This window comes from Python bivittatus, unplaced genomic scaffold, assembly GCF_059951505.1.
Source record: "Python bivittatus isolate LINGU-HERP-01145 unplaced genomic scaffold, Pbiv_v1 ctg000610_np1212, whole genome shotgun sequence".
NCBI lineage: Eukaryota > Metazoa > Chordata > Lepidosauria > Squamata > Pythonidae > Python > Python bivittatus.
Genome location: NW_028277088.1, coordinates 47,460,048 through 47,484,863, shown reverse-complemented (window position 1 = coordinate 47,484,863; position 24,816 = coordinate 47,460,048). Strand labels below are relative to the sequence as shown.

The window sequence follows — 24,816 nt, the reverse complement described above, 5'->3', positions numbered from 1 at the left end:
TAATACAAGGAAAATATACAACCAACATAGATCTCAGCAATAAAAAGTTCCTTTACGCAAGGCAAAGTAAATAAAGCTTCCCAGTTTAATAATTCCTAAAATGTTTACTTGTTTCTACATCAGGAGAAAATGCCAGTCATCTCCACCAATAACCTAACTTAAATACTGATGAAGAAGGACATCCATGGCATACAAACCATAAGGGTGGGGTTGATACAGCACATTAAGCCAAAACCAAACAAACACATTGTGCCTGAAGAATGTGTGAATGCTGTTAGTGAACCAGTTCACTAATTAAATAGGTTTCAGATTCCAGGATAGGAGGAAACATGGCTAATATTTAATGAACAAGCCTACAGTGATTAATCTCAGCAACAGGATTTCATATATTTCAAGGCCATTCATTAGGTTTTCGCACACAGTACAACATGTCATAATTTGGTTTGTTCGATTTTGACTTCGTATACTGAACCCTGCCATTATGATCTGCAAATCACAGTTTATGGGTTAGGGTTATTATGTATGGATTCAGTTTGTGTTTATTCAATATATCACGTTTAAACAAGCCATTGTTTAGGGAACTACATGACCAAGGCCACAATGTAAAATACAGTCATACAGATAAGGAAGTTATCCTGAAGCCTCCATGATAGGTATCCTCCTACATTCATTAGGTTCTGTTACAACCCACGATGTCAAAATGATGACGTGCTCATGACATAATCATGCAAGTGATGCAATTATAGCGATGCCCATTGGAAGGATATAAGTTGCATCATTTGTGATGACATCATGATACAGATACATTTGCTCCCTGCCCTCAGCAAATGCTCTTGCCTGCAATCCTACTCCAATGTACCTGAGAACATGGTACAGAAACAAATGGGATTGCACTTTCAGTCATTGTTTAATTGATTTAGAAGGTAGTGGTGGCAGAGGGAAAAAACAAACTTAATGATAAATAGAACAAGTGCATGACGTAGCAAAATTAAAAGACAGGTGGCTCTTCTCCAAGTTCTAATGACTGTCCCCAGTTAGCACTTTTCCAGCATTAGCATTGGCAGAACTTTTCCTCTGTTATTGGAACACTTAAATTAATGCAAACACCAATTCTCATGTTGATACTTTAAAATCCAAGTGACTTACCAAAATTATATTTGAAACATATGCTGTCGGCAATTTATCAATCTCTGGCCTTCCATTTAGCCTTCTATCCCAAGCTGACATTTAACAGATACATGATTTAATATGGCATTAGCACCTGGTGATTTTTTTTTTGGTTGATTTAGCCAGTCATGTTTTAGATAAAACATGTCAATGAAAGAAACAATGTTTCATCATGAACAAAATTAATTTCCTTAAACACAGTGTTAAAATTACACCATTTGCTGTCTAAGTGTTCTTGACAGAACTCAACTGTTTCAGCAGGGTTGAAATGCCATCCAAAAAACTAACTTAATCTTAATCTATACATATCAGAGCTAGCCATGGTTTTCATCAGGTAGAGTAGCTACCTGAAGTTACCTCTTGTTACTTTAAAACAACATACTCTGCATGAAGACCCTTTTGGGCTGAAACTGCCCTTGTGTGATGTCCCCAAATTCACATTTTCTGAGGGAGAAGATACACATGGGTAGAATGACTGAAGGGTCTGGCAAGATAAATAAATAAATAAGGAAGTGCTTTTAAAGAGGTTTTGAGATATTGCCAGAAGTATTCCAAAAGCTTTACTTCAGATAATTGCAACTCAGCTTTCCTTAATAACTACTGAAACCTAGGTCATGCTAGGTCATACTACTCATGTGTGACAAAGCATGTTGAAAAAGACTGCAGTCATCAGAATGTGTGGTTCTGGTAATAGAAAAATCCTCATTACTGCAATATGTTTCTGCATGTTTGCAAGGGGCCATACAAGGCAACTGTAAGGGGAAAATCTTTTTATTAGAGAATGTTCATCTGGTCTGTAATAAACCATCTTCAGCAAAGTACTTGGCTATATAAAGGCTGTTCAGTTGTGATTTTTCCTGGGTGAAATCTATTAAATGAATTTAGATTGTATTTGAGGGTGCAAATTGTCTTGGTTCTCTCAGCAGGGACTGAGCTCCTTTTGGTTCTCATGGACCTCTAAAGAGCTTTCAATGCCATCAACCATGGTATTCTTTGTTGACATCTTTCAAGGATGCAGCTTGGGGACATGATGGTTAAATCCTATCTAAAAGGCCAGCTTCAGAAAGCTACTGACTTTCAGTGTTCATCAAAGTTTTGTTTGGCCTCCCATATATTTCATGTATACTTGAAATAATATGGGAAGCCATTCAAGAGTTTAAGCTTGATATCTTCAATATATGATTGGAACCTGACTCTATCTCTTCTTTGTACCACATTCCACTGAAATTGTTGAAGTCCTGAATAATTGCCTGGAGGTAGTAATAAAATCAGTGGGTATAATAAATTGAAAGTGATCCAGATGAGACAAGCCATTCACGATCCAGCATTGGCAATCATGCTATTCTTCTGCAGAACTATAATTCTCAGCCACTGGCCATCATGAAGAATGCACTTCATCATTGAAAAAGTCAACTCACACTAACCTCAGTGCTTACTTACTAATTACAGGAAGACCTCCAATAAAAAATATGTGTAGGAATATCAATATTCACTTATTTAATTTTTACCTTAAGTGTAAAGCAAGATATATCATAAAATTATGACACATGACCTGACATATTTACTAAGTCTACGTACATGCATAACATCTACGCATGCTTGCTAATTTCATATTTTTAAAAGAAGGAAATAAAGAGAAGAGACTTATTCACAGGAACACAATATGACATTCATTCTGTTCCAAGTGCTAAATCTACCGCCACTTTGAAAAGGAAGCCCTCAGGGGTAACAGAAGCAGGTGTAGGCGCTTTGCAGCTGTCTTTCTAGATGCAAACTTTGTCCTCAGGATCCAATTTACCTTCCTCTCAAAGGAAGCACTTAGAGAATTAGCTGAATTCTCACCAGTCACTGGTAAAACATACCTGTTCACACACATTTTATGTCAATGACAATATGACACTTCCCACTTGAATGAGATCAAGGGAAAACAACTTACCAGTATACTTCCTCCAACCATAGGCTGTCTTGCCAGACTGACACCCATCCATTCATCATCTCTATCTTCTTTACATGTCTTTCCACAGAATGTTCCTCGAACATTAGCTAAAACAAATGCAGGAAGAAGGGTGGGAACTTACAAAGGATAAAGATGGTGGTAAAGTTTTGTATCTCTGCAGGAAATAGCACTATAGAAAACTGACCATTATTTTTTCCATCTGGTGGATTCAGAATGAATTCATGTTAGCATAATACACTTCTCAATAAAGAGAATACTTCATTGAAACAAGTTTATCAAGATCAACAGACAATGCTTTGTCATTCCTGCTATTAGACATTCCATGGAAAACCTGTATGAAATCATTATTAAGACATTGGCTAAGGAGAGTTACTTTCTAACACATTTCAATGGGAATTATATAAGAAAAGAAAGGATCTACTGGCCAATCTCTCTTAGCCAGGCACAGTCATTTTTGGCAAACTCCACCAGCTATGATTCACAGATACCCAGGAATACTAGGTTGCATTAACACAGAGGATAGCAGGAAGCATGGAGAGCAGATTGTTCCAGGAATGGCAGGTCTAACTTTTTTCCCATCATCAACTTCAGAGAGCTATTAGATCAAAGCACCAAGAGCACTTTTGGTTCATGGAGGAGAGGAGAAAAGGTGTGGGACTGGGAAAATACCTACATCTGATGCAGAAATGCCCATTTTCAGATCACTTTGGTTCTTCAACCTAACAGAAAATAGAAGCAGCAAGAAAGGACCATATTCTGTCCAATGGAATGAATCACTGATTCTAACATCCTCCCATACTATATCATTTCTGGTTTAAGAAGGCCATTTCTTGCACATCAACTTGCACGTAAGTAGGTGAAGCACAGTTAGAAGAGATTTTATGTGCAAGGTGGCTCTATAGTTCTTGGGAAGAAAAAATGTGTTCAAAACAAAGAAAGTTAATTGTGTGTTTATGTACATGTGAAAGGGTTGTACTCATGCATACCTCGACCCATATCCAGCTCTGTGCACCTCCTATCAGGGTTAGTGTGAACCCGACATTTGAATACAGCTCCTGGGGACTTAAGAGAAGCACTGTACTTAGAGTCTGCCTTTGGGGCGCCAACCAAGACCCTGGAAATCAAGAGCAAATAAATACTTTAATTAACATCAGGAGAAGCAAATACACAAATTTCACAGTGACAGCTTTTTTTTGTCTCTTGTTTTCCCACCAGCCATGTGAATCAGCAATCACCCACAGCTGCAAGGCAAGACAAGACATTTCCTTCAGTAAATCCATGAATTATTTGAAGGAGTGGAAGAACCTAAGAATAACGGCATGCTGGAAATGTTTCTGAGTAATATCATGTTCTCAATCTCATCCCCCCAAAGAAGCTGCTAGGAAAGAACAAGAACACAACAGTTACAGTACAGTTCTGGTCTTTTGATATGGTGAAGAGGCCATATCTTCTTATTAGCTAAAGCGAAAAAGGAAATCTCAGTTGCTTGCCCCTGGATCCAGAGAGCTGAAGGCATCAAATTCTGACCTTACTCATCAGCCAAGAGATTCTAATTGCTGTTAACACAATTAACAAGAACACAATTGAGAGAATCATTGTAGCCTGAACTGAATAGGAGTGCTGATTTGGTTCCCACATTAAGATACATTTGGTTTCAGCTTATTACAATATATGAACCCAGTCATTTTAGTTCTAAGTTTATAACTTAGTGTTATCTATGAACTATTGTTGTTCATTCAACAAACAATGGTGATGATATGAGCTATGTCCATGCCATATATTCTGAGAATCTCTAACAAACATAAGAATTCTACCCTTCAGAAAAGTCCATGCTTCTTCCATTTATACAAAATTGATTTTTGGAATAAACATACTAATACAGGATCTATATTCCCTTTCTCCCACCCATCCCCAACCCATCCTGCATGGTTCTCCTCAGGTCTGCAGCATAGTTGCTAAAGGAAAAGAAGAGGTACCCTTAAAACAGGGCTGGGCAACATTTGGGGTACAGCCTCCACACCTTCCTGAAAACCATGGGACACTATCCAGTAGCACTATGGTGTCACTAGAAGGGTCAGAGGTGAGTTTTTTCACCATTTTTTAAGGAAAATTATGGTGGGAATGGGTACAGGTGGCCCCTCACCCCCATTCTTAAAACTCCTAAAGCACCAGAATGCCCCCAGATTACATCATTTTGATGTCACAATTTGAGAATGCTGGCGACTAGAAATGGTCCACTCCTATTTTAAGGGTACAATATGTAATTAATTTACAGTGCCAATTACATCTTCTTTATTATCTTTGTATATTAACATGATTGTTTTTCTCTTTAGAGAAAAGATAGACAGACACATATACACACACATACACATATGTACACCTAGAAAAATAACCTGACACGAATGTTCTTGCTGCTGTTTTGGCTCTAGCTGACTTCACTGAGGCCAGAAAAACTACACACTGAAACTTAAAACAAACGTTAGAGGAGCGGGGGGAGCTACATTAACAGTTTGATTTCTCCTGAGTTTCAGAGGCTAAACCATTAAAGCATATGATTTTGACAAGGGTTACCTTCTAACTAACAATATTTTTACAAGTGAGAATAATTAACAGTCCAGATACCCAAATTACAGAAAACTACAAAGCCAACAAACATTGAGAAGTGAGCACAAGGGAACTTGAAATAGCAGTTTTAAGAACAGATGCCAATGTGCTGCTACCAAGTTCTGATCAAAACGGCAAGTAGCTCGCCTACATGTATGTATGACAATATATCATTCATTTAACTGACTGACTCCCTGAACGCTGAAACAGTTAGCCATGAAAAGAATAATGCCAATTTACAGAACCCAAATTAAAATTAAAAGCAGTTGGTAAGGAAAGCTTTTCTACATTATAAAATGGAATAAACTGGCATGTGCGGTTATATTTTAGCGTTTGATGAATTCATTTCCACATTTCATCAGGGCAAAAAAAAGAAAATCAAAATCCCAAGAATTTCTTGCTGGGCCAATCAGGAAGAAAACAGACATGAACCACCAGAGTGAAAAGAAAAAGACAGATTCATTAATGAATATCTTATGCATACTGCTGGAGAATATGCATAATTACAATATATGTGTAGGCTAAATTATTGTTATTATTATTGGCATTATAAATCATATTTGCCTCTCATCCTTTCTCAGGAGCTTTAGATGTTTAGAAGTAGCCTTTTCATCTTAAGAAGTAGAAAACATTATGACAATCCCAAGATCAAGTTGAATCTATTTGAACTGTGATAAGAGTAGGTATTGCAAAATCATTTTGTGAGGCTTGCAACAAAAGCTTTAGTAAGTAGCAGCTGTATTCAGAATGGGGCAGGAAACATTCTTCCTTTGCCCTCTTCCTTGCCTAGAACCTGCTTCCCTTGGTTTATTATTCATTTGGTTTTCAGACAGATCTTTTTCTTCAAATACTGTGATTTACAATTATATTTTTCCTTTGTTGAATTACTAATCTTTAGCTGGATTATACTTTCAAAAACAAACAAACAAAAACAACAAAAAAAGAGAGAGTATGTTCCAGAATAATGCATACAATAAAATCCAACCTGAAAAGGCAGAGGAAGAACACAAAATACAAGGCATTCACATTCTCCTTATAAAACTCCAAATTTTAAAATATAAAATGCAAAAATGTTCTTTGAATATTTTGTCTAAAAAACATAAGACTACAGTCAAGAATAAATCTGTTGGAGTACTTTAAAATTGTATTTTAAAACTTCAAGACTGGCATCGCACATCCCCCCAAAACATCAAACAGATGCCAAAGAGATCTTTCTGAGAGGGCTATTCTCTAAGTGAGGTGTCAAAATTTCAAAGTCCTAACACATAGAAAAGGACCTCAGATGATTATTCTAAAGTCCAAGTAGGTATCAGCACAGCTCTTTAACAAGCAGAAAATAACTAATTGGACCATTTACATCCTATTTCCCCTTTGCCTTGCGAAGCAGGAATCCTAGTAAGGCTTCTCAGTCTTTGACAGTCAAGTTTTGTTCAGTTCTTCTTTATCATCACAATCATTTTTCCTCCTGTTTATAGGAGGGCAGCCATATCTCTTCTTAAGATAGAGACATCACGGTACCAGACACTCTGTACTTAAATTACTGCTCCATCCATCAAGAAGAGAAAATGTCTATACTGCATTATTATCTTTGCCATCAGAAATGCACGTACTTGGGTTTTTTAAGTACTTGTTGAAAACTTTGTTCTTCTTAAATGAGAGAGTCATGTAAACATTCAAAACAAGAAAATTAAAGATTCAAAAACATCAAAACTTTTATCCAAAAGGGAACCAAGCTAAGGATCAAATACATGTATAATATATATTGTTTCCAGAAATACGTATGTGTGGCAGGGATGGGAGGGGAAAAATTCCCCTTCTTGCCACTTTGTCAACCATGCATCTGAGGTCATTTCTACACCATTATGTCATATCTTTTTTATAGCCTGGCTGCTCGCCCAAGCCTTGGACCTGGATGTTAGGTGACCCTAGTTTCTATGATTGGTGTATTGGACTCAGACCTCAACATAATTGTATTGTACTGATTATTGTTATAGTTATTTATCTGTGCTATTGTTGATGTTAAATTGTCAACAGCCACCCAAAGTCACATGTGAGATGAGAGGCCATATATTCTAAATAAATAAATAGCATCTTATCTCATAATGGCTTTGCCTCAAGAATCCTAGGAACTGTTGTTTGATGAAAGCATTGCTCTGAAACTGGAAACTCTTAGACCCTTCTCTTTTGAAGAGTGAAAATAGTTATTAACCTGGTTTAAACCAATTGTAGAGAGTCACAGATCTATGCCACATGAAATATGGTGAGACTAACACTTATAAAATAACTTTCAGGCTGGACACAAATAATTGCAACTTCTGTTTCAAATTATGCAATTCATCTAAGAGCTTTTGCTTCAGGGATCAGTCCTATCATTGGACAAAGGGAGCAGTTTCAGTCAGCAGAATTGGGGAGTCATGAAGAAGGAGTAAACACCTGTTTATTTAATTGTTCCAGGACCCAACTGCTTCTCAAATTGCTTTTTAAAACATATCTTCTAAATTTTTTACTCTTCTGTTGTTAGGATTGTTGGTTTAATTGTTGTTGATCCTATTTAGGATTGCTTTTTAAAACATTCTGGACCCTTCAGGAGGAAGAGCGGAATAGAAAAAACATTAACAATAGCAATAACGTATTATGTGTGTCTGCCAGACAAGGGAGAAGCACTTGTTAGAGTAGCTTTCTCAGCTGCCAAAATAACTTGATTGGCTTAAAGTAGCATTTCTCCAAATGCTGATTGTTACCTAAAAGGGGTGGAAGTTGTAAGACATAAATGGAGGGTTGCCAGGAGAATGACCAGTTTGATGCAAAACTATATTGAATGCAAAGCAAGGTAATGATTCCAAAGTTGTGTACGAGGTCGGAGTGCTATTTTGGTATGTTTGTTTTATACAATATGTTTGCCTTTCAAAGGATAAGTAATCATGCCTAGAGGCACAAGGCTTCTATGCAAAGCTCTGGCCATCAGACCTGGCCTTCATTATGCAGAGGGAATTAGGACAGACAAGAAAGGGGGAAGGGGGATAGATTGCAGTAAAGAGAAAACTGCAAATATGGATTTACAGGTACCAACCACCAGAGTGAAAAAGAAAGTAATCTGCAAGTTACAGCCTGCCAGTGTTTTCCAAGTTACAGCAGTTTAAACACAGTGTAAGAGAAGGTGATTTAAGTCAAGGAAAGACCTTTTTATTTTATTTTTTTCCTGAGTTTGGTGAATGAGAATGGCTTCAAGATTAAACCCAGTTTTCAAGAATGATGCAAAAGAAATAAGATCAACCTTCCATTACAAACACAGGGTTTGGAGATTGTTGTTTTGGTGGTGTTGTAGGGAGGTTTTGTGTTTTTGTTTTATTTTTTGCTTATTTCCAATGAAATGATTTGGTTTTATTAAAATTTAATTATTTAAAGTAGTACATTTATTTCTTACCCAACCCTAATCCCAAAGGTGACAATTAGTTTCAGGCACAGGATGGATCACACAAATTCATTTTATTGTTTAAGGGGTCACAGTATCATAAAGTTTGAGAATCTCTGGCCTAAGGTTTAATGCAGCGTTTCTCAACCTTGGCCACTTGAAGCTGTGTGGACTTCAACTCCCAGAATTCCCCAGCCAGCCTGGCTGGCTGGGGAATTCTGGGAGTTGAAGTCCACACAGCTTCAAGTGGCCAAGGTTGAGAAACACTGGTTTAATGTATCTTGATTTGGTGAGAGAATCCCATTTGAAGATGAGGTGAAGACAAGAAAACATCTTAAGTTGGATCTGGTTTTAGCTAGTGGGAGAGAAATCAATAGTACAGTATGGGAAAAGAAATTGGTAGACAGACTGCTCACTTTACTTTTAAGTGCTGAAATCTATCAAAACCATTGCTCTGGCACAAGTAATCTTTTCGAAACACTTAGCACACTTGTAAAGTAATGCTGTCTGCTCTTGGTCATGGAGTAAGAGCAAAAAATGTTGTCTTAGAACTGTGCCAAATGTTTCCAGAAGACTACTTGTGCAAGTAAGCTAAACAAAAAGAAATTAATTTTGATCTTGGGACTGTATTACGTTTTATCTAATGAAAAGGACCAGCAATATCCACAAAACACTAAAGGCTATACATTAGCATTCTTCAAACAAAATGCTTTTTTCTGAGCAAACTATGATCTATGGCAAAGGCACAGCTGGGATTTCTGCCTGTAGCTGACTTAAATTAATAGGAGCACATAATATAGAAATCATAATGGTATTAATCTGAGGCATGATCCCAAGTTAAATATATTAAAATCCTATTGATGTAAATGTAAGAATTAAGTATTTCTGTAAGTATCGTCCAGTGAAATCAAATTCTTGCTTAATGCTATCTTTGTCATTCATTTCTGCAGGATTCAACTTCTTTCGCTACTGAGTCAATTCAAAAAATTTAACTGGTTTCAGCAAATTCTAGGTCAATGTCAGTTTTAAATGGGAATCTTCAATTTATTCTCCATTTAACTGAACCAATCTGCATGCAGCCAAATCTTCATGAAGTCTATTTATTTCCACAAGCTTTGTCCTGACCACAATATTTTGCAGGAAATTTTTATTTTGTTGGAAACTATAGTTAACTATATGAGAAATAGGTAAAACAGGAAAAACATGGTTGTTGTTTTTTTACGAATACAAATTCCTTAACAGTTATATGTCAATATCTTATTTCATATTTGGAAGAGACATCCAGTGCAGAAATTCAACACAAAGAAACAGGAAATAAAAGGTAGTCTTACATCTACTTTTACTCTATTTCCTTCTTTTATTTTTTCCTTTATTTAAATCTTGTAACAATCTTGACATCTGCAAAAGCTTATCTGCTTGCCAATCTTGGTTTCAAAAGGGAAATAACAAGAACCAAAGTGAGTAAATGTCCAGCAAATATATACATACATATATAAAACTATAATTCCAGTGTAGAAGTTTTTCTGAACATTATAATCAATACTGTACATAAATGCCAAACTCTGTAGAACTTATTGATGCTTTAGTATCTCAGTTGTGTTGCTATTTGAGATATGGAGGCCTGCTCCCACAATTTCATCTGCCAGTCTTCTAAAGAAGATATTGCTGGAATATTTAGCATATTCCATCTTTGTCACTGAAAGCATATAAAATGTTAATTCAGTCAATTTTACTGGTATACAAAGTTCATGATATTTAACAGGGTCCTCTCTCTCCTTCTTTCTCATATGCATTATTTTATTCATTTCTTGCATTTATATCCTGCATTAATTCAACGAGTCTCAACAGCTTGAGACATAATATAGAAAAATATTAAAATATCTACACTGTGAGCAAAAATAAACTAATAAAAGAACAATCATAAAACCCTAAACCAAAAGACACAATACACCCAATGTAAAATAGAAAGGAATAAAAGAATATGTAGCATACAAAACCCTGCACCAAAGAAGTGGGTCAGTTTGCTTTTCAGACTTGACTCTAAGCTAATGTAAGTGGGAGGGTTTTGAATGTTTTGAATGATAGATGACATACAGCTCTCACCTTAGTGCTACCTTTTACAAAATAGGTGAATCGACAGTATCATCATATGATTAATCACTAAGTGGCACTAGACTAAATATCATCAAGGTAGACTCAAACATTTCCTGATGCTGTTCTTGCTGGAGAAAATACAAATAAAACTCTTAATGAGGTTTCTAGCTGGTATGAGCTCCAAGCCTTCCATGAATGCAGGCAAGGGAAGGAAACTGTGAGAGAATGCATTTCACACTATTTCCTATCCTTCTCTATCTCCCCATGTTATTAGGTAAGAGAAATGCAAGGTAGGACAGAGGCTCACTAATGGCTTCAAGCCCATGAATAACCAAAAATGTGATGCCAGCCAGGAGCCGAAATGAGTGTATCTCACTTCCAATGGTATTTTCTGGAATGTATGAGACATCCTGCGACATAGTTTGAAGATGCATGATGTAGTAACCTTGCTGAAGCTAAGCTACTCTGGACCTGGTCATATAATCTGAAAGACCACCTGGGAACTGTTTTTATTGAATTCCATCATAAAAACATCATTCATTCATTTTGTCTAAACAAGCTCTAATAGCAGCACTAGGACAGCATGTTATATGATGCATATCCTCAGTTTCCTTACAGCTAGAAATGTCTTATGTGCATTCTATAAATGTCCCGGCAGTTAGCCAAATATGGGTTAAAAGTTTGTGACTAAATCAAAGTGTCTAATGTAATTTTTATGGCTATTTATCTATAGATTCTTGAAAACATAAAGCATGTAGATATCCATGGACGACATCTACAGCAGTCTCCTCCCTTTCTCCACCATTTCTTCCTAGTCAAGTACAGATAGTGGCATATGAAATGGATGGCAAAGAGACCAGCCAGACTATACCTGGATGCAGGGACAGAGCCAAAAGACTTAAGAAATGTTTATTTTTTTCTTCATTTTGCTTCCTGACTTTGCTAGCAATCTGTGATATCCCAGTGCATGGTGTATGATCTCTCTGTGAACTTGCACTATGCCGAAAGTCTGCCAGAGGGCCACAAAGCAAATGTTGGTGCTGTTATTTAAAAGCTGGTCCTATTGAGAGACACCCATCCCAAGGAGATGCTAAGAGATGGGCATGTAGCATTTTCAATTCATGCCCTTAAACTGGCCTAGTGTGTTCTGATGCTCTCTCACTGCTTAGATTCAACTAAGGGCCCACCTGGCACGTACATGTTAACAAAACAAATCGTCTTATTTCAGGCAGTAAAAATATCTCAGGTTAGCTCTACTTCCCATCAAATGAATGAGTAAGCAACTGTGCCTTCAGGATATTTTTGCCTTCCTATCTTGAGCCTTAGCTCCGCTGCATTTTGTAATATATCGGATAGCAGGTACATTGTGCAAGGTCAGTATGCAACATATTAATGACCACACCATGCTGGACCTTAACGTTCAGAACCAGGAGGACAGGACCAAAGGAGTCAGAAAGCACGCATAATATGCCCAGCATGATGGGCTCAATCAGTGTTGAAGCCAATGGGATTTCAGCATAACCTTTCTCTCCATGAACTCTGTTTGCAAATATCACTTGCTCCTTGCTAAGAAGTTCTTAGGACAAACCTCTTTGGAAACCTAAAAGTGTAGTATCTCTAACGGTGTGATGCACCGAGCAGACAAGCAGATGTCAGGCCTCTGCACCTGCCTACAGGAGAGCTGAGGAGTGCTCTGAAAGTGAAAGTACTGCTTTGTCAGCTAATCTCAGAATGGCAATAAATTGAAGAGATAAAACAGCTTTAAAATAGCTAACTAACTCTGGTCATAAGGACTAAAGTAATTTTAATTGGCTGAGCTCTTTCATTTGATGTTAACCAAATACCCTCCTTTGCACTTCCAGAACTGAAAACCTCAATTGCACATCAAGAACAAGGACTGAGATGCAGATAAAGACCCCATTTTACATTTCCAGTGAAAACATCAGTCCAAATTCTACCCACTGTTTCAAGCGGGAGGAGAAAAAAGCATGCCAAACACATTGTATTCATTAGTGTCATTTTCTTGATGATTACACATTATTGGACATTGCCAACTTCTTGGGGCGGGAGGGGAGGAGGGCTAGGTTATTGTTAATTGAAAGAAGAATACTATTTTTATGGATTTTTAAGTCATTGGCAGATGCAGTCATTTGCATCTCAACCAGTCTGTATATGACCTTAACCCCAGAATTGCCCTTCCCTGTTATTTGTTACACTTCTTTCACACATAAATGTCTAAAAATAAATATAAGCTACATAAATACTTGCCCAACTCTTCCATGGAGCAATCAAAAGAACTGTGAAACTTTTCTCTATATTATATCAGAGGGAAAAAATGAATTTTCCTCAGCAGAGACTGCAGCATTCTGTCTACTGCAGCTTTTCTCAACCTGGAGCCCTCTGGATCACAACTGTTATCAATCCCAATCATCATGTTCCAAGGCCATGGATGATGGGAGGTGTAGTCCACTTCATCTGGAGGGGCCTAGGCTGAGGAAAACTGCTCTACAGAAAGAGCACATGAGCAATATGTATATTCTGCATCTGATATACATTCAGTTTACACTTTACACTGAGTTCCTAACCAATCACCTGACCTTCTAAGAAGACAAATAATCTATGAAGACAGGCTTTCCAGATTTTGTTCCCTTCACCGGACATAGTTTTCATTTCCTGAGCTATACATATAACACAAATTACATTATTTTATTCCCAATATGTAGGGTTTTGAGCCTCTTAGTAACATTGGTCATGATTTCACCGAGAAGAAATCTCCACACATGAGCATTATATGCTGGGAATTCACAAGATTGGTAGTGTAATGCCCTGCACCTAGCCTCACAAGAAAAAGGCTGGCCACTTCAGAAAGAATGCTGGACTAGGCAGACTTTTGATCTGGTACATAAGGCACTTCTTCATGCATTCAGCTCCTTATTGAACCTTCCTTCCAATCTGTTTGCTTTCATGTTTACAGATTCAGAAGGAAGTGTCAGAAGGAACTAAGCAAAGAGTTGGGCTGCATGGCCTAAACAACCCCTTCTACCTCTGTGATTCTATGAGTACCATGTAGTAACAACCACTTTAGACAAATTCAGAAAGGCTAAAACAATCAATAATAATTAGCCATGATGACTACATATTATTTCCAGTACAGGAGGCAGTAAGCCACCAAATATCAACTTCCAAGAAAGAAATAATGGAAAAGAACTCTGCACTTGATATTTTGTTCATGGGATTTCCAGACTCAGAGGCATCTAGTTGGCAACTGAGGACAAGGAGATGGTAATAGAGAGAGGGTTAGACCCAGCAGAATCACCAGAAACTGCCTCAAAATGATACAAGATTTAGACTCTATAGTCAGAATAGGATAAAGATTAAGCTTTTATGAACATGAGGCAACCTCCCTTTGAGGGAGTCCAGACAAGAAGCACAACCATGAGCACTAACACTACCTTTACTGTAAGGTTACATTAACAGAATCTTGCAAGTCTGAAAGTGTTGCTCTGCTCCTCTCCTTTTACTCTCCAGAAAACTAAGGAAGATCCCTGCTGAAATGCTTCTCTCACACACACCACCTTCTGTGGACTGAGATATCTTTTACATGATGGTTGCCCAGTCTGCAACTCTTCCTCCTGTCTCCCAAGGTCATTCCCACATTACACATATGATACCTGGTTCCTAAATAGAGTATTCTAACAGAGTCTGATTAGTGGACTGTGTTTGTGTGCATACATGCAATTTCTATCAACAAAACTCATTATAAAAATCTTCATCAATGGCATCTTTTACAAACACATAAAACACTGTGTTTCTCCAGTCAATGGGTATTAGTGAGCCACTTTTAGCTTCATGATTCCTGTCTCTTGTGGCTATCTCACTTTTGAAAATAAGAGCCACATACATACCATGACATAAGAAAGAGGTCTTTCAATCTATTTCTTGCCCAATATTATTTGAGCAGCTCCATATCAGTAAACACTCCAATGGAAGTTGACAAGCAAAGTCCAAAAGTCCTTGTGAATCAAAGAGCATGACAGCCATTCATTTTAGAGGCTGACTCTAAAGTTGAATGCATCTATTGATATCACAAAGTGCTACAGTTCCAAGGCCACTGGTTTGAAAAACAGAACACCATCTATCAGAAAAAATACAGGCAAGCGTTGTGAACATTTGCAGGAAGGCAGGCAAATGAGTCCCGCCTTCATTCAAAGGATTCCAGGTGAATTTAGCTGCATCCGATCTAGAGAGCTAACTTGTACAGAACCCCCACTACAAGGGAAGAAATGCATATACATTCTTTTCCCCCATAGCTCTTTGGTTTTGCACACAATAAACATGTCACCAGTAAATATCCAAGCAGGGAGAAGGCTGTTGTTGTTGGCATCATTTTTAATCACCACTCAAGGTATTTCTCTCTTTGTTCCATTGCGGCCTTGTATGCCTATAGTTGTTTATAGCGGGCTGCGTTCAGCTCTTTAACTGTTGAAAACGCAAGCAGCATGAAAAGAATGTATGCTTCCCAAACCTGCCAAAAGTTGTGAAGATTGCTAGAATTATTCTCCTCCAGCACAACCAGAGTGATTAGGTTACATACTCAAAGCATCTGCTGCTCCGATGATGGGCTCTTGAGTGGTTCCTGAGACACAGCTGAGAATGACGATAGCCAAATGACACATAAGTGCCATTTGGGGAGGCCTAAGAGACAGGTGCTCCACTAGCTAGTAAGTCCAGATTCTGAAGGAGAACCCTGGATCATATATGATTGTTGGTGGCAGTCATTCATTCATTCAACGTATGGAATCAATCATATGAACCATGACCATCTGGGTTCATCAAGGCCAATCCATGCAGCCAACCTATTTTTGAGGGCTGTATTTGTGGGGTGATATAACCTAACATCCCACCCACCCAAAACTCAGCAGGAATTAGGCTGAGGTTTTGATGGCTTAAGGCCACACATACTGTTCCAGGGAGAATGGGAAGAACTGCAGTGGTTGATGCACTCATGCATAATGGGCAGAGTCACCCACTGTTTGGGTTTACTGTGAGAGAACAGCTTTGTCTTTATCTAAAGTGTTTTAAGGCTGTTTTAGAACTTGCATTACAGTTTTCATGTGTTTGTACTCACTTCAAAATGTAGAAAATTGGGCTGCTGGATTTTGGAAACTTTAGAGGGCTCTTGGGGGCCACTCTAAAGAGCGTGGGAACTGTGGCTGGCCCTAGGCCTCTGGTGGCTCACCCCTGTGCCTACCAATAACAAGGAAAAATACTTTCACATGCAAAAAAGTGAGCAGCTAGCACTTTACAATGCTATGTCTGGCCCTATCCACCACTTTAAACAAAAAAACCATAACAGACTCTGCAGTTCCACTGAGGAAGCCAATAAATTAAGATATGGCACTATTTTCTCAGATCAGCTACGAGAGATATAGTATTATTTTTAATCAATGGCTAGCTAACAAAGGGCTACAATAACTATTGTGCTGGGGGTTTTTTTGTTTTTGTTTAAAAAGCAAGCACTGTTTCTAAATGTTATTTGTTTAATTTGCAGTTTCCAGGAATAGTCCATACTTGTTCCATTTCACTGCATCCAGGATGGAACAAAGTTACTTTAATAGTAGAAACCAAGTGACCTTGGCTGTACCAGAAGCTAAGTCAGCACAACTCTAGCCTTCCTCTTATAGATCTTCTGCAAGAGCAAATACACAAATGCTTAAAAACAGATTGATGTTACTATTCTGTAGTTGTGAGAGAGAGCATTTTTGCTCAAACATACATACCCACATATACACACATACACACCACCACCCACACAATACACCTCTTTAACAGACAAACTGAAAATACTCAGCAACTCATAAAGTAATGTGACTAGTGCTACTTGGCTCATAAACTGGCCTCTGCCAGCCCAGTGACTTCCAAGTGTGGTGGGACTGTAGGTCTCAGGGTTTTCAGCCAGATGTCAGTCTTGCTGACAAGGAATTCTGGGAGCTGTAGTCCCAACTTATCTGGAGGGTGCTTAGTTGGGGGAAGTTGACCTAAGGCTAGGATTCTCAAACAATAAATGTCTTTGTGAAAACTGCTCCCTGCCCCTTGTGAATAAAACAATTTGATTGGGCAAAAAATAAATATATCACTGACTTTAAATATAAATCTAGATACCTGTTTTGGATGCGTAACTTTGATCAGATTTCTTAAACAAAAATTGCAATTCCTCCAGTTGCTTATGATCCCTGGACCCCCTGTATGAGAATTATTACCTTAAAACGTTAAGATTAATGGCTGTGATATACTAAGATGGAACTGAGAGCAAAACTGTCATTCCCTCCTTCCTTTTCCCCAAGCTGTCAAACTGGGAAATAAAAATCCTACAGGTAAATTCACTACTGACCTCATTAATTCTATGTGAGTGTTTCAAATTCTCCAGATTTGGTCCAATAACTTGAAGAGCCAAAAAAGAATCTCATATGAGATAGTGAAAAACGAGCTTTCTCAAGAGGTCACTGCTTTTTAAAGGTGATAACTTGTGTTCAAAGAAAACTAACTGTGGAATATTGAATTCTGGTTTAATGCAGCATGTTTGTTCTTGGTTCAGCATGCTGCACAAACAAGCAAATTATGGCTTATTTAACACACACCACCTAAGCAAATCACAGTGCAGTGCTTGAATCAGGTGAAGTTCCTACACTTTTGTAAGGGTTTTGCTTTTAATTAAAAAGCTGCAACAGCTTTAGTCTTCCAAATACAGCATCAGCAAATATCCTCCAGATCCAACTGCAAGCAAATATCAGAGATTAAACCCCATTTGTGAGATTGCTAAAGAAATCAGACAGCTACATCTAACAAACTGACACTAGACTTAATGGGCTGATTCAGGAAATTAGTTTTTCAATTCTTACTTTACATTGGATTGTCCAAGTTACTATTTCCAGTCTTACAGATATCTTACCTCTCAAACCTAGATATCTGCAAGACTCAAACAGATTCAGTTGCTAGCATGTTTACTCCTAGCTGCTAACCTCCCTCCAAAACAATTTTCTGTAAAAATGTTCTTTCTAAAAACTCATAGATAAGACTCACCCGTTTCTTCACTCAGTCCACACTTTTGCTAAGAACTCTTACAAAATGATATGTTTGCATGACATATTTATCCATGACTAACTGAACCATGATTTATTCCATTAACACAATTTTCTGGAGTGACACAACACACCAAGCCATGAACAAACTATGTGAGCTAAATTAATGTAGCACTTCTGCTCAGCAAAAATATGGCTGGCTACTCTAGTTTGTAACTTGATGGGTTTGGTGAACCACAACACCATCTAAAGCACAACATACAGAACACAAAATGGGTTTCTAGGGTTCCTTATCACTGGATTGTTGTCCATTCCCACAGTCTACCAGAATTAATTTAACTTAAGGATAATGTCTCCCATGAAGTTCACACATTACATTGTCTCCAACACTCTCTCTTGATGTGCACACACATACACATTCAGATAAAGTAGTAACATTATAAATGGTCATTCCATCTGGAAATTGCATCATCTTTAATGTAGGTATATTGCTTTGTATGTATGTGCATATACTGAGGCAAAAATGTTTAGAGGAAGCTAGGAAAAAACAATCCATTTCCCTTCCAGATGCTAAAAGGCAGCCAAACAACATATTCCCTCATGCGTATGAGAGGAAGGAGGAACACCTGACTGCAGAAGTCCCATACTAACCATTTTCTCTCTTTCATACAATCAATAGCACTCTGGCAATCCAAATTTAATTTGAGCCATGGCTTCTTCAGGGCACAGAGCAGAAACTCAAGTTGAGTAAGACAGAGAGTGGTCCTGGATAGGTTTAAGAGCAAGGGCTCCTACAACAGCAATTCTTAAATACATCCATTCTAAATCATCACACAACTGCCAAGATATAGATTTGTTCTCTGCTGTCCCAGAGGGTTGGACTTGATCCCACAGTTTTAAGGCACAGGATGGTGGATTCAGAAGAAACTGGCTGGTCACTACAACAATGTAAAAAGGGAGCCAATAACCCCAAGGAATTGTGGGTTCTTCTCTTCTCAGCTTTTCAGGCTGAAGCTACCTAAGAGTCATCTATTGGAGATGCTCAGTCTCTCAAGTTTAGGATCAAAACTTGATGGCCCGCAAGGCTATAAGGAAGCTTTTTATTGTGCAATCACATTCACAGAATTTGGACAAGGCTTTTATTGTACAATCCCCCCATCTTATTCCTGAGATTTCCCAGAGAATCCAGACTTTGCTGGCTTTCCATCTTTCCATCAGGTAACTTTCCATCTTTCTCCACCACACCTGGTTCCCACCCCAGAAATTGTCCATTAATGAAAAGGAAGAAAGAGCATATCTGATGGTCCTGGATTTGCAAGCAACTTTTCAGCATATGCTTGGATTCACACACAATATACTTGGCCAGCCATGCTTAACTAGACCATGATTTACTTGTTGCCTTTGCATAAAACCTGGATGATCAACCGCACACAGTTTGCACCATGCACTCAGCTAAAACGTCGTTGGGTGGTTTGGAGCCGAGGAAGCACCATTTCACCTCTGCGCATGTCCACAGGGGCTCTAACTGAGGCTTTCATGGAGGCAACTGGTTCCTAGGCATTGAGTCGGCTCGTCAGAAGACCGTATTTAAAACAACCGCCTCAGCATCTTCCTTCTTCAATAAGGGGAGGGGGAGATACATCAGTTGGGCAAATTCACAGAAGGGCTGAGAGAGGAAAAGGCGTGTTGCCTTCTCCCCCTTGGGAAGGACCTGACTACGGTACTCACCATCGGGTATTGTCGTAGTAATGCTCCAGCACCGAGTACCCGAAGAAAGAGTTATTGGGTCCTTGATAAATCACAGGATGGTCCAGATCGATGTTATAGGAGTAAACCAAAGCCACGGAAAGCGTCGCCACTAGGACTTTAAATCCACCCCGCTCGCCCTCCCAGGGAAATCCAGCCATTCTCTAGTTTTCAAAGTGCGCCTCTTCGCACGCCGCCTGCGGGAAGCCCTCTCGGACGCTTGCTGGCTTCGGGGCAGCGGAGAGCTGCGCGCCCGCCCGCCTGCCGCCCGCGCGTCGGCTGTGACGGGGGCAGGATCGGCAGGAGAGAACAAAACGCCGCCGCAGCGGCTTGTAGCATTCAAACCGCTCCTCCGCCACAAACAATAAAAAAAGGGGGGGCGATTAAGCCGAAGTCTCCGAGTCCGCGTCGTCCCGCTAAAGTCTCGAGCAGCAGCGAAAGGCGCAGCTAGCGGGAGTTTGGGCTCCTTCTGAATCCGGAGCTCTACTTCACGCCAATCCCAGCCCAGGTCGCGTGGGGCCACCGTCCTCCAGCTCTGGGACGCCGCCGTCCAACAAAACGCCGTAGCCGTGGCGCCCTCTGGCGACCGCTCTAAGAGGCGCAGCAAGGCGACTCTTCTCGAAACGTTAGCGTTGCTAGAAGCCTTTCCCTCGGCTTTTCTTGGCCGGCTGAGCATGAAGTTTTAAACTCCCCACGCGGTGGCTGTGCTCGTGCAACCATACGCCGGCTTAAAATGGGGTTGGGGTAATTGTGGCACAGTGCATTATAGGAAGGTTGTGCGAATGAAGGCAGTTGGGTTGGACAAACCATGGCTTGGCTAACTTTAGGCTGGACTTAATGATGGGGGGGTGGTAGTCTCCTATCTTTTAGCAGACCATAAAACCACTATCACTCATAATGTTGCCAAATTTTGCCTTGCTGCTACAAGAGTGAGGCAACATTGTCCAATAAAATGGTGTATCTTTGATACCTTTAAAATCCCCCTTCCCTTCCTTTCTTTAACTCATTTAACTTCTTTTAATTGCCATTTTTAATGTATATTTTGTTTATTTTAGGTATGTACGCATGTTGACACATGTTGGTCAAAGACCATAATAAAGATTTAGCTTACTGCCTAAGTTTGGGCCAAGACACTTTGCTGCCAAAAGAGAATAGCTTTTATTTTCTCTGTTTCATATGGGCTATGTTCACAAGATGTTAATTGACTGATATCCAATAACCTGTTCTCACAGAGTAAGTTTCCTCAATACTAACATGGGTGCACCAAATATAGTTGGCCAGTTTATGGTTCAGATGCCTTGATGTTAAGGATATCAAATCAATAAAGTGTTCAACAAAGTGACAGCGTATTTGCAACTCATTACCATCATCATTCTTGTTATTATCCTGACCTATTTCCAACCTGCCTTTTCTAGTCATGAGGAAATGGATGGGGCTAAGAAAAGTGACTGCCCAAGTGAGGTTTATAGCTCTAGGATTTGAATCCTGGTTTTTTGGATCCTAAGCTGATATACTAATTACCACATGGTGTGAATCATGCTAAACCATAATACAGTCTGTCTGACTTCGTCTTAGTGTTTTTGATTATACTAGTTGGTTGTAACTTGAAAATCCTGGTTTACAGTTAGCATGAAATATGACTCAAGCCACTGAAATTTGCTTGTAGTAATTAATACATTTGAGAGATTCAAAAACAAAGTTGCTGGTTAAGCTTGAGAAGGAATGATATTTTCTCTCAGCCAGGAATGCTCATACAGGTGGTCCTCAGTTAACAAGCACTCATTCAGTGACCGTTCAAATTTGCAACAGTGCTGAACGAGTGGTACTTACGACCAGTCCTTGAAGTTCCAGCCATCACAGTACCCCCACAGACACATGATCGCAATCAGGGCTCTTGGCAACCAACCTGGATTTTCAACCATCACAGCATCCTGTGGTCACATGATCATGATTTGTGACCTTTCCTACTGGCTTCCCACAAGCAAAGTCAATGGGGAGGCCAGCAGGAAGTCAGAAGTCACAATCACATGAGGCCCTCGCTTAAAGACCCATGCAGTCCTCACTTAACGATGATAACCAGGGACTGCCAGAGCTGCTATCACTAAGTCTAGCAGTCACGTGACATCGCACTTTACGACCACATCACTTAGCGATGGAAATTCTGGTCCCAGTTACCGTTGTTAAGCAAGGACTCCCTCTATCAATTTTGAGATGGCTTTCTGCTATGCATTTCAGTACAATTTCACTGTAAAGTGTTCCTGTCACTTATCCATTTCTGAGTGTCACTTTATCTACTTTATATCCCTTGAATTTAAAAGCACAAAATCCTGGTGAAAGAAGCTGCTGAAATAGACCATTTTGTCTTAAACGTTTAAACTGTTTGATTTTATGGACTTTGGTCACACACAACTGGAATGGCCCCAAAGAGTAATGAAAAAATAGCAGTGTGACTCATAGGCCAACCAGCTTTAACCAGCAAAATTAGTCTTTTGCCATTTTTTTGTATTTAGTGATTTTTTTTTTTTGTACTTTGCATTCTGGACCATTAGTCCTCTCTTAAATCTGTCAAGCTGCTCTGAGTGTTCTTTATTAGTGACTTCTTTGCTTATTAGGAGCCCAACCTGCAACCACTTAAGAATCCTAGAAATCTTTTCAATCAAACATATACATGGAGTTCATACAGATTTGGCAGAAACCAGAGTTTGTTGGCATCTTTAAAAATAAAACAAAATAAGATCCAGTCAATAGCTGTCATGGGACAGAACAAAAAGTTATATATGGTAGGGAAACTGCTCTCCCTCCCCCCCCCCCCCGCCTCCCTTTGGCTTCTGAAATTTAACAGGAAGTTCCCACATACATTTGCAATTTATATTATTTTAATAAAGGAGAACAATAAGTATATGAAGTCAAAGGTGATATTTCAAAGCAGAAATAACTAGCATCAGTCAGTGCCAATATGGTTTGTCTAGGTTTTGTCTCCCACAAATAGAAAAAACTCCTGTTTTCAGAAGGTCTAATCAGAGGAATCCTGTTAAAGGAATTAGGTGATTTTCACTTATTTCCCCCTCTATCTGTTGACATTTATAACCTCTGAAGCTCTCTTATGAATGCTGTGAAGGTTCTCCATGGATGCATTAAATTTCAACCATGAATTCTCTTTTTTCTGTATTATGGAAAAAATTGTTCCTGAAATGGAAGCAGACACCACCACATTACACTGTAGGAGGGAGTTCAAAGCATGTATACTTCCTTTCACTCTTCCTGAGTGTTCATTACCACTGGAAAAACCATTGTTTTAACTAATCTAATCTTTATTGCTACTGAAATATTCTTATCCTTCAACATCTTGTCTATGTTTGCCATCATCTTCCTCCCTAGGATTAATTTCTTTCTACAGTCACTGTGCATTTTTATTTATTCTTGAGTCTAAGAAAAATCTACCACCTTTACTTTTTTGACATCCACTGTAATTTTACTAAACATGCAAGAATAATAAATTTAACATGAAAAATGAGCAAAACTATTCATTGAATGTTTCTGCTGATGGAAACACAGCTCAGCTGCAAAACAGTGAATACACGTTGGCCCAGTTCCTTAACGGGATCACTGGCAGATGTGCATGTTTGTGTATTATGAGAACATGAAAAAGGGATTAATTGATCCAGTCAACTAACCACCAAAATGTTAAATTTAACCTAAAACTGACTCAGTCATGCACTGGGTTAAACTAACAAACCCAGTCAGGACTCAGTTAAACTAACTCCATCTACTTATGTTGTGGGAACACATTATCCCAGTCAGTTGACTGATTTTGCATACCTATGTTTTCCCCACATCAAATCAAGAAAAAAAGACTTAGAGAGATAGGGTTTTCAAAAACCAAGTCTGTTTCTTACAAAACCTAGTTCCAGTAACCTTATTACTCAAATGAAATAAAAATACAGACGCATTGGATTCATATAGGCCCCCTTCTCTAATTATCAAGGCTGTAAAATCTTTACAAGTATTTTAGCAAATAGATTAGCAATATTGACTCCTGAATATATTAATGAAGATCAAACAGCTTTTATTAGAGGTAGATATATAATGGAACCAATACAGAAACTCATTAACTTGTTGTACTGAAGTAAAAAATCTAAAAACAGTTTGCAATCATTTTGTTCGATATTGCAAAAGCCTTTGATAAAATTAATTGGTTTTATCTATTTCCATTATTAAAGCATAGGAGTTGGCGGGCAACTTTATACCAGCAATTTAATGTATATTATACAAAGGCTAGTTTAAGATTAAATGTATAGGCACTTCTTCATTTAATAGAAAACCAGGGACAAAACAAGGGTGTCCTCTCTCATTACTTTCCACTCTTGCTACACAACCCATAGATAAGGAAATTAGAGAATATCCTAAAATTAAAGGCATACAGTTTAAAACAAGTTGTATGAAATTAATTTGTTTGCTGATGATACAGTTCTAATTACTTCAAACTCTAAAGAGTCCATTTCAAAATTAATGAACCTTATTCATTCTGAATATCAAGAACTCTAGCAATTTGACAAGCCTATACATTAATCTACCCAAACTGGAAATGATATAATGTAGAAAAACAATTACCAGCAGATTTACAGAGATTATTAGCAGTTATTTGGGCATGGTCATGCCAAAAAATGTGGGGAAACTATACGCTTTAAATTTTAAATCATTTATTAGGAATATTACTGAAACACTTTATGGAAATCACTAAAATAACTTGTTTGAGG

General features: G+C 38.6%; 1 protein-coding gene across 3 annotated transcripts in view; it reads right to left on the bottom strand.

Moving 5' to 3' along the window:
- ITGA9 (integrin subunit alpha 9) overlaps window positions 1–20,568 on the bottom strand; it is a 228,395-nt gene extending 207,827 nt beyond the window's left edge. For 2 of the 3 annotated variants that reach the window (XR_015797714.1, XM_088149933.1), the window contains exons 1-3: window positions 20,042–20,567; window positions 4,111–4,238; window positions 3,104–3,210 (exon numbers count right to left, since the gene is read on the bottom strand). Coding sequence is in view for 2 of the 3 variants with exons in the window: in XM_088149933.1 (XP_088006059.1) it covers window positions 3,104–3,210; window positions 4,111–4,238; window positions 20,042–20,220 (414 nt within the window). In the remaining variant the exon portion in view is untranslated. Of the gene's footprint in view, window positions 1–3,103; window positions 3,211–4,110; window positions 4,239–20,041 lie in introns of all 3 variants that reach the window. The other variant, XM_088149934.1, reaches the window with a different exon arrangement.
- Window positions 20,569–24,816: the final 4,248 nt, after the last annotated feature.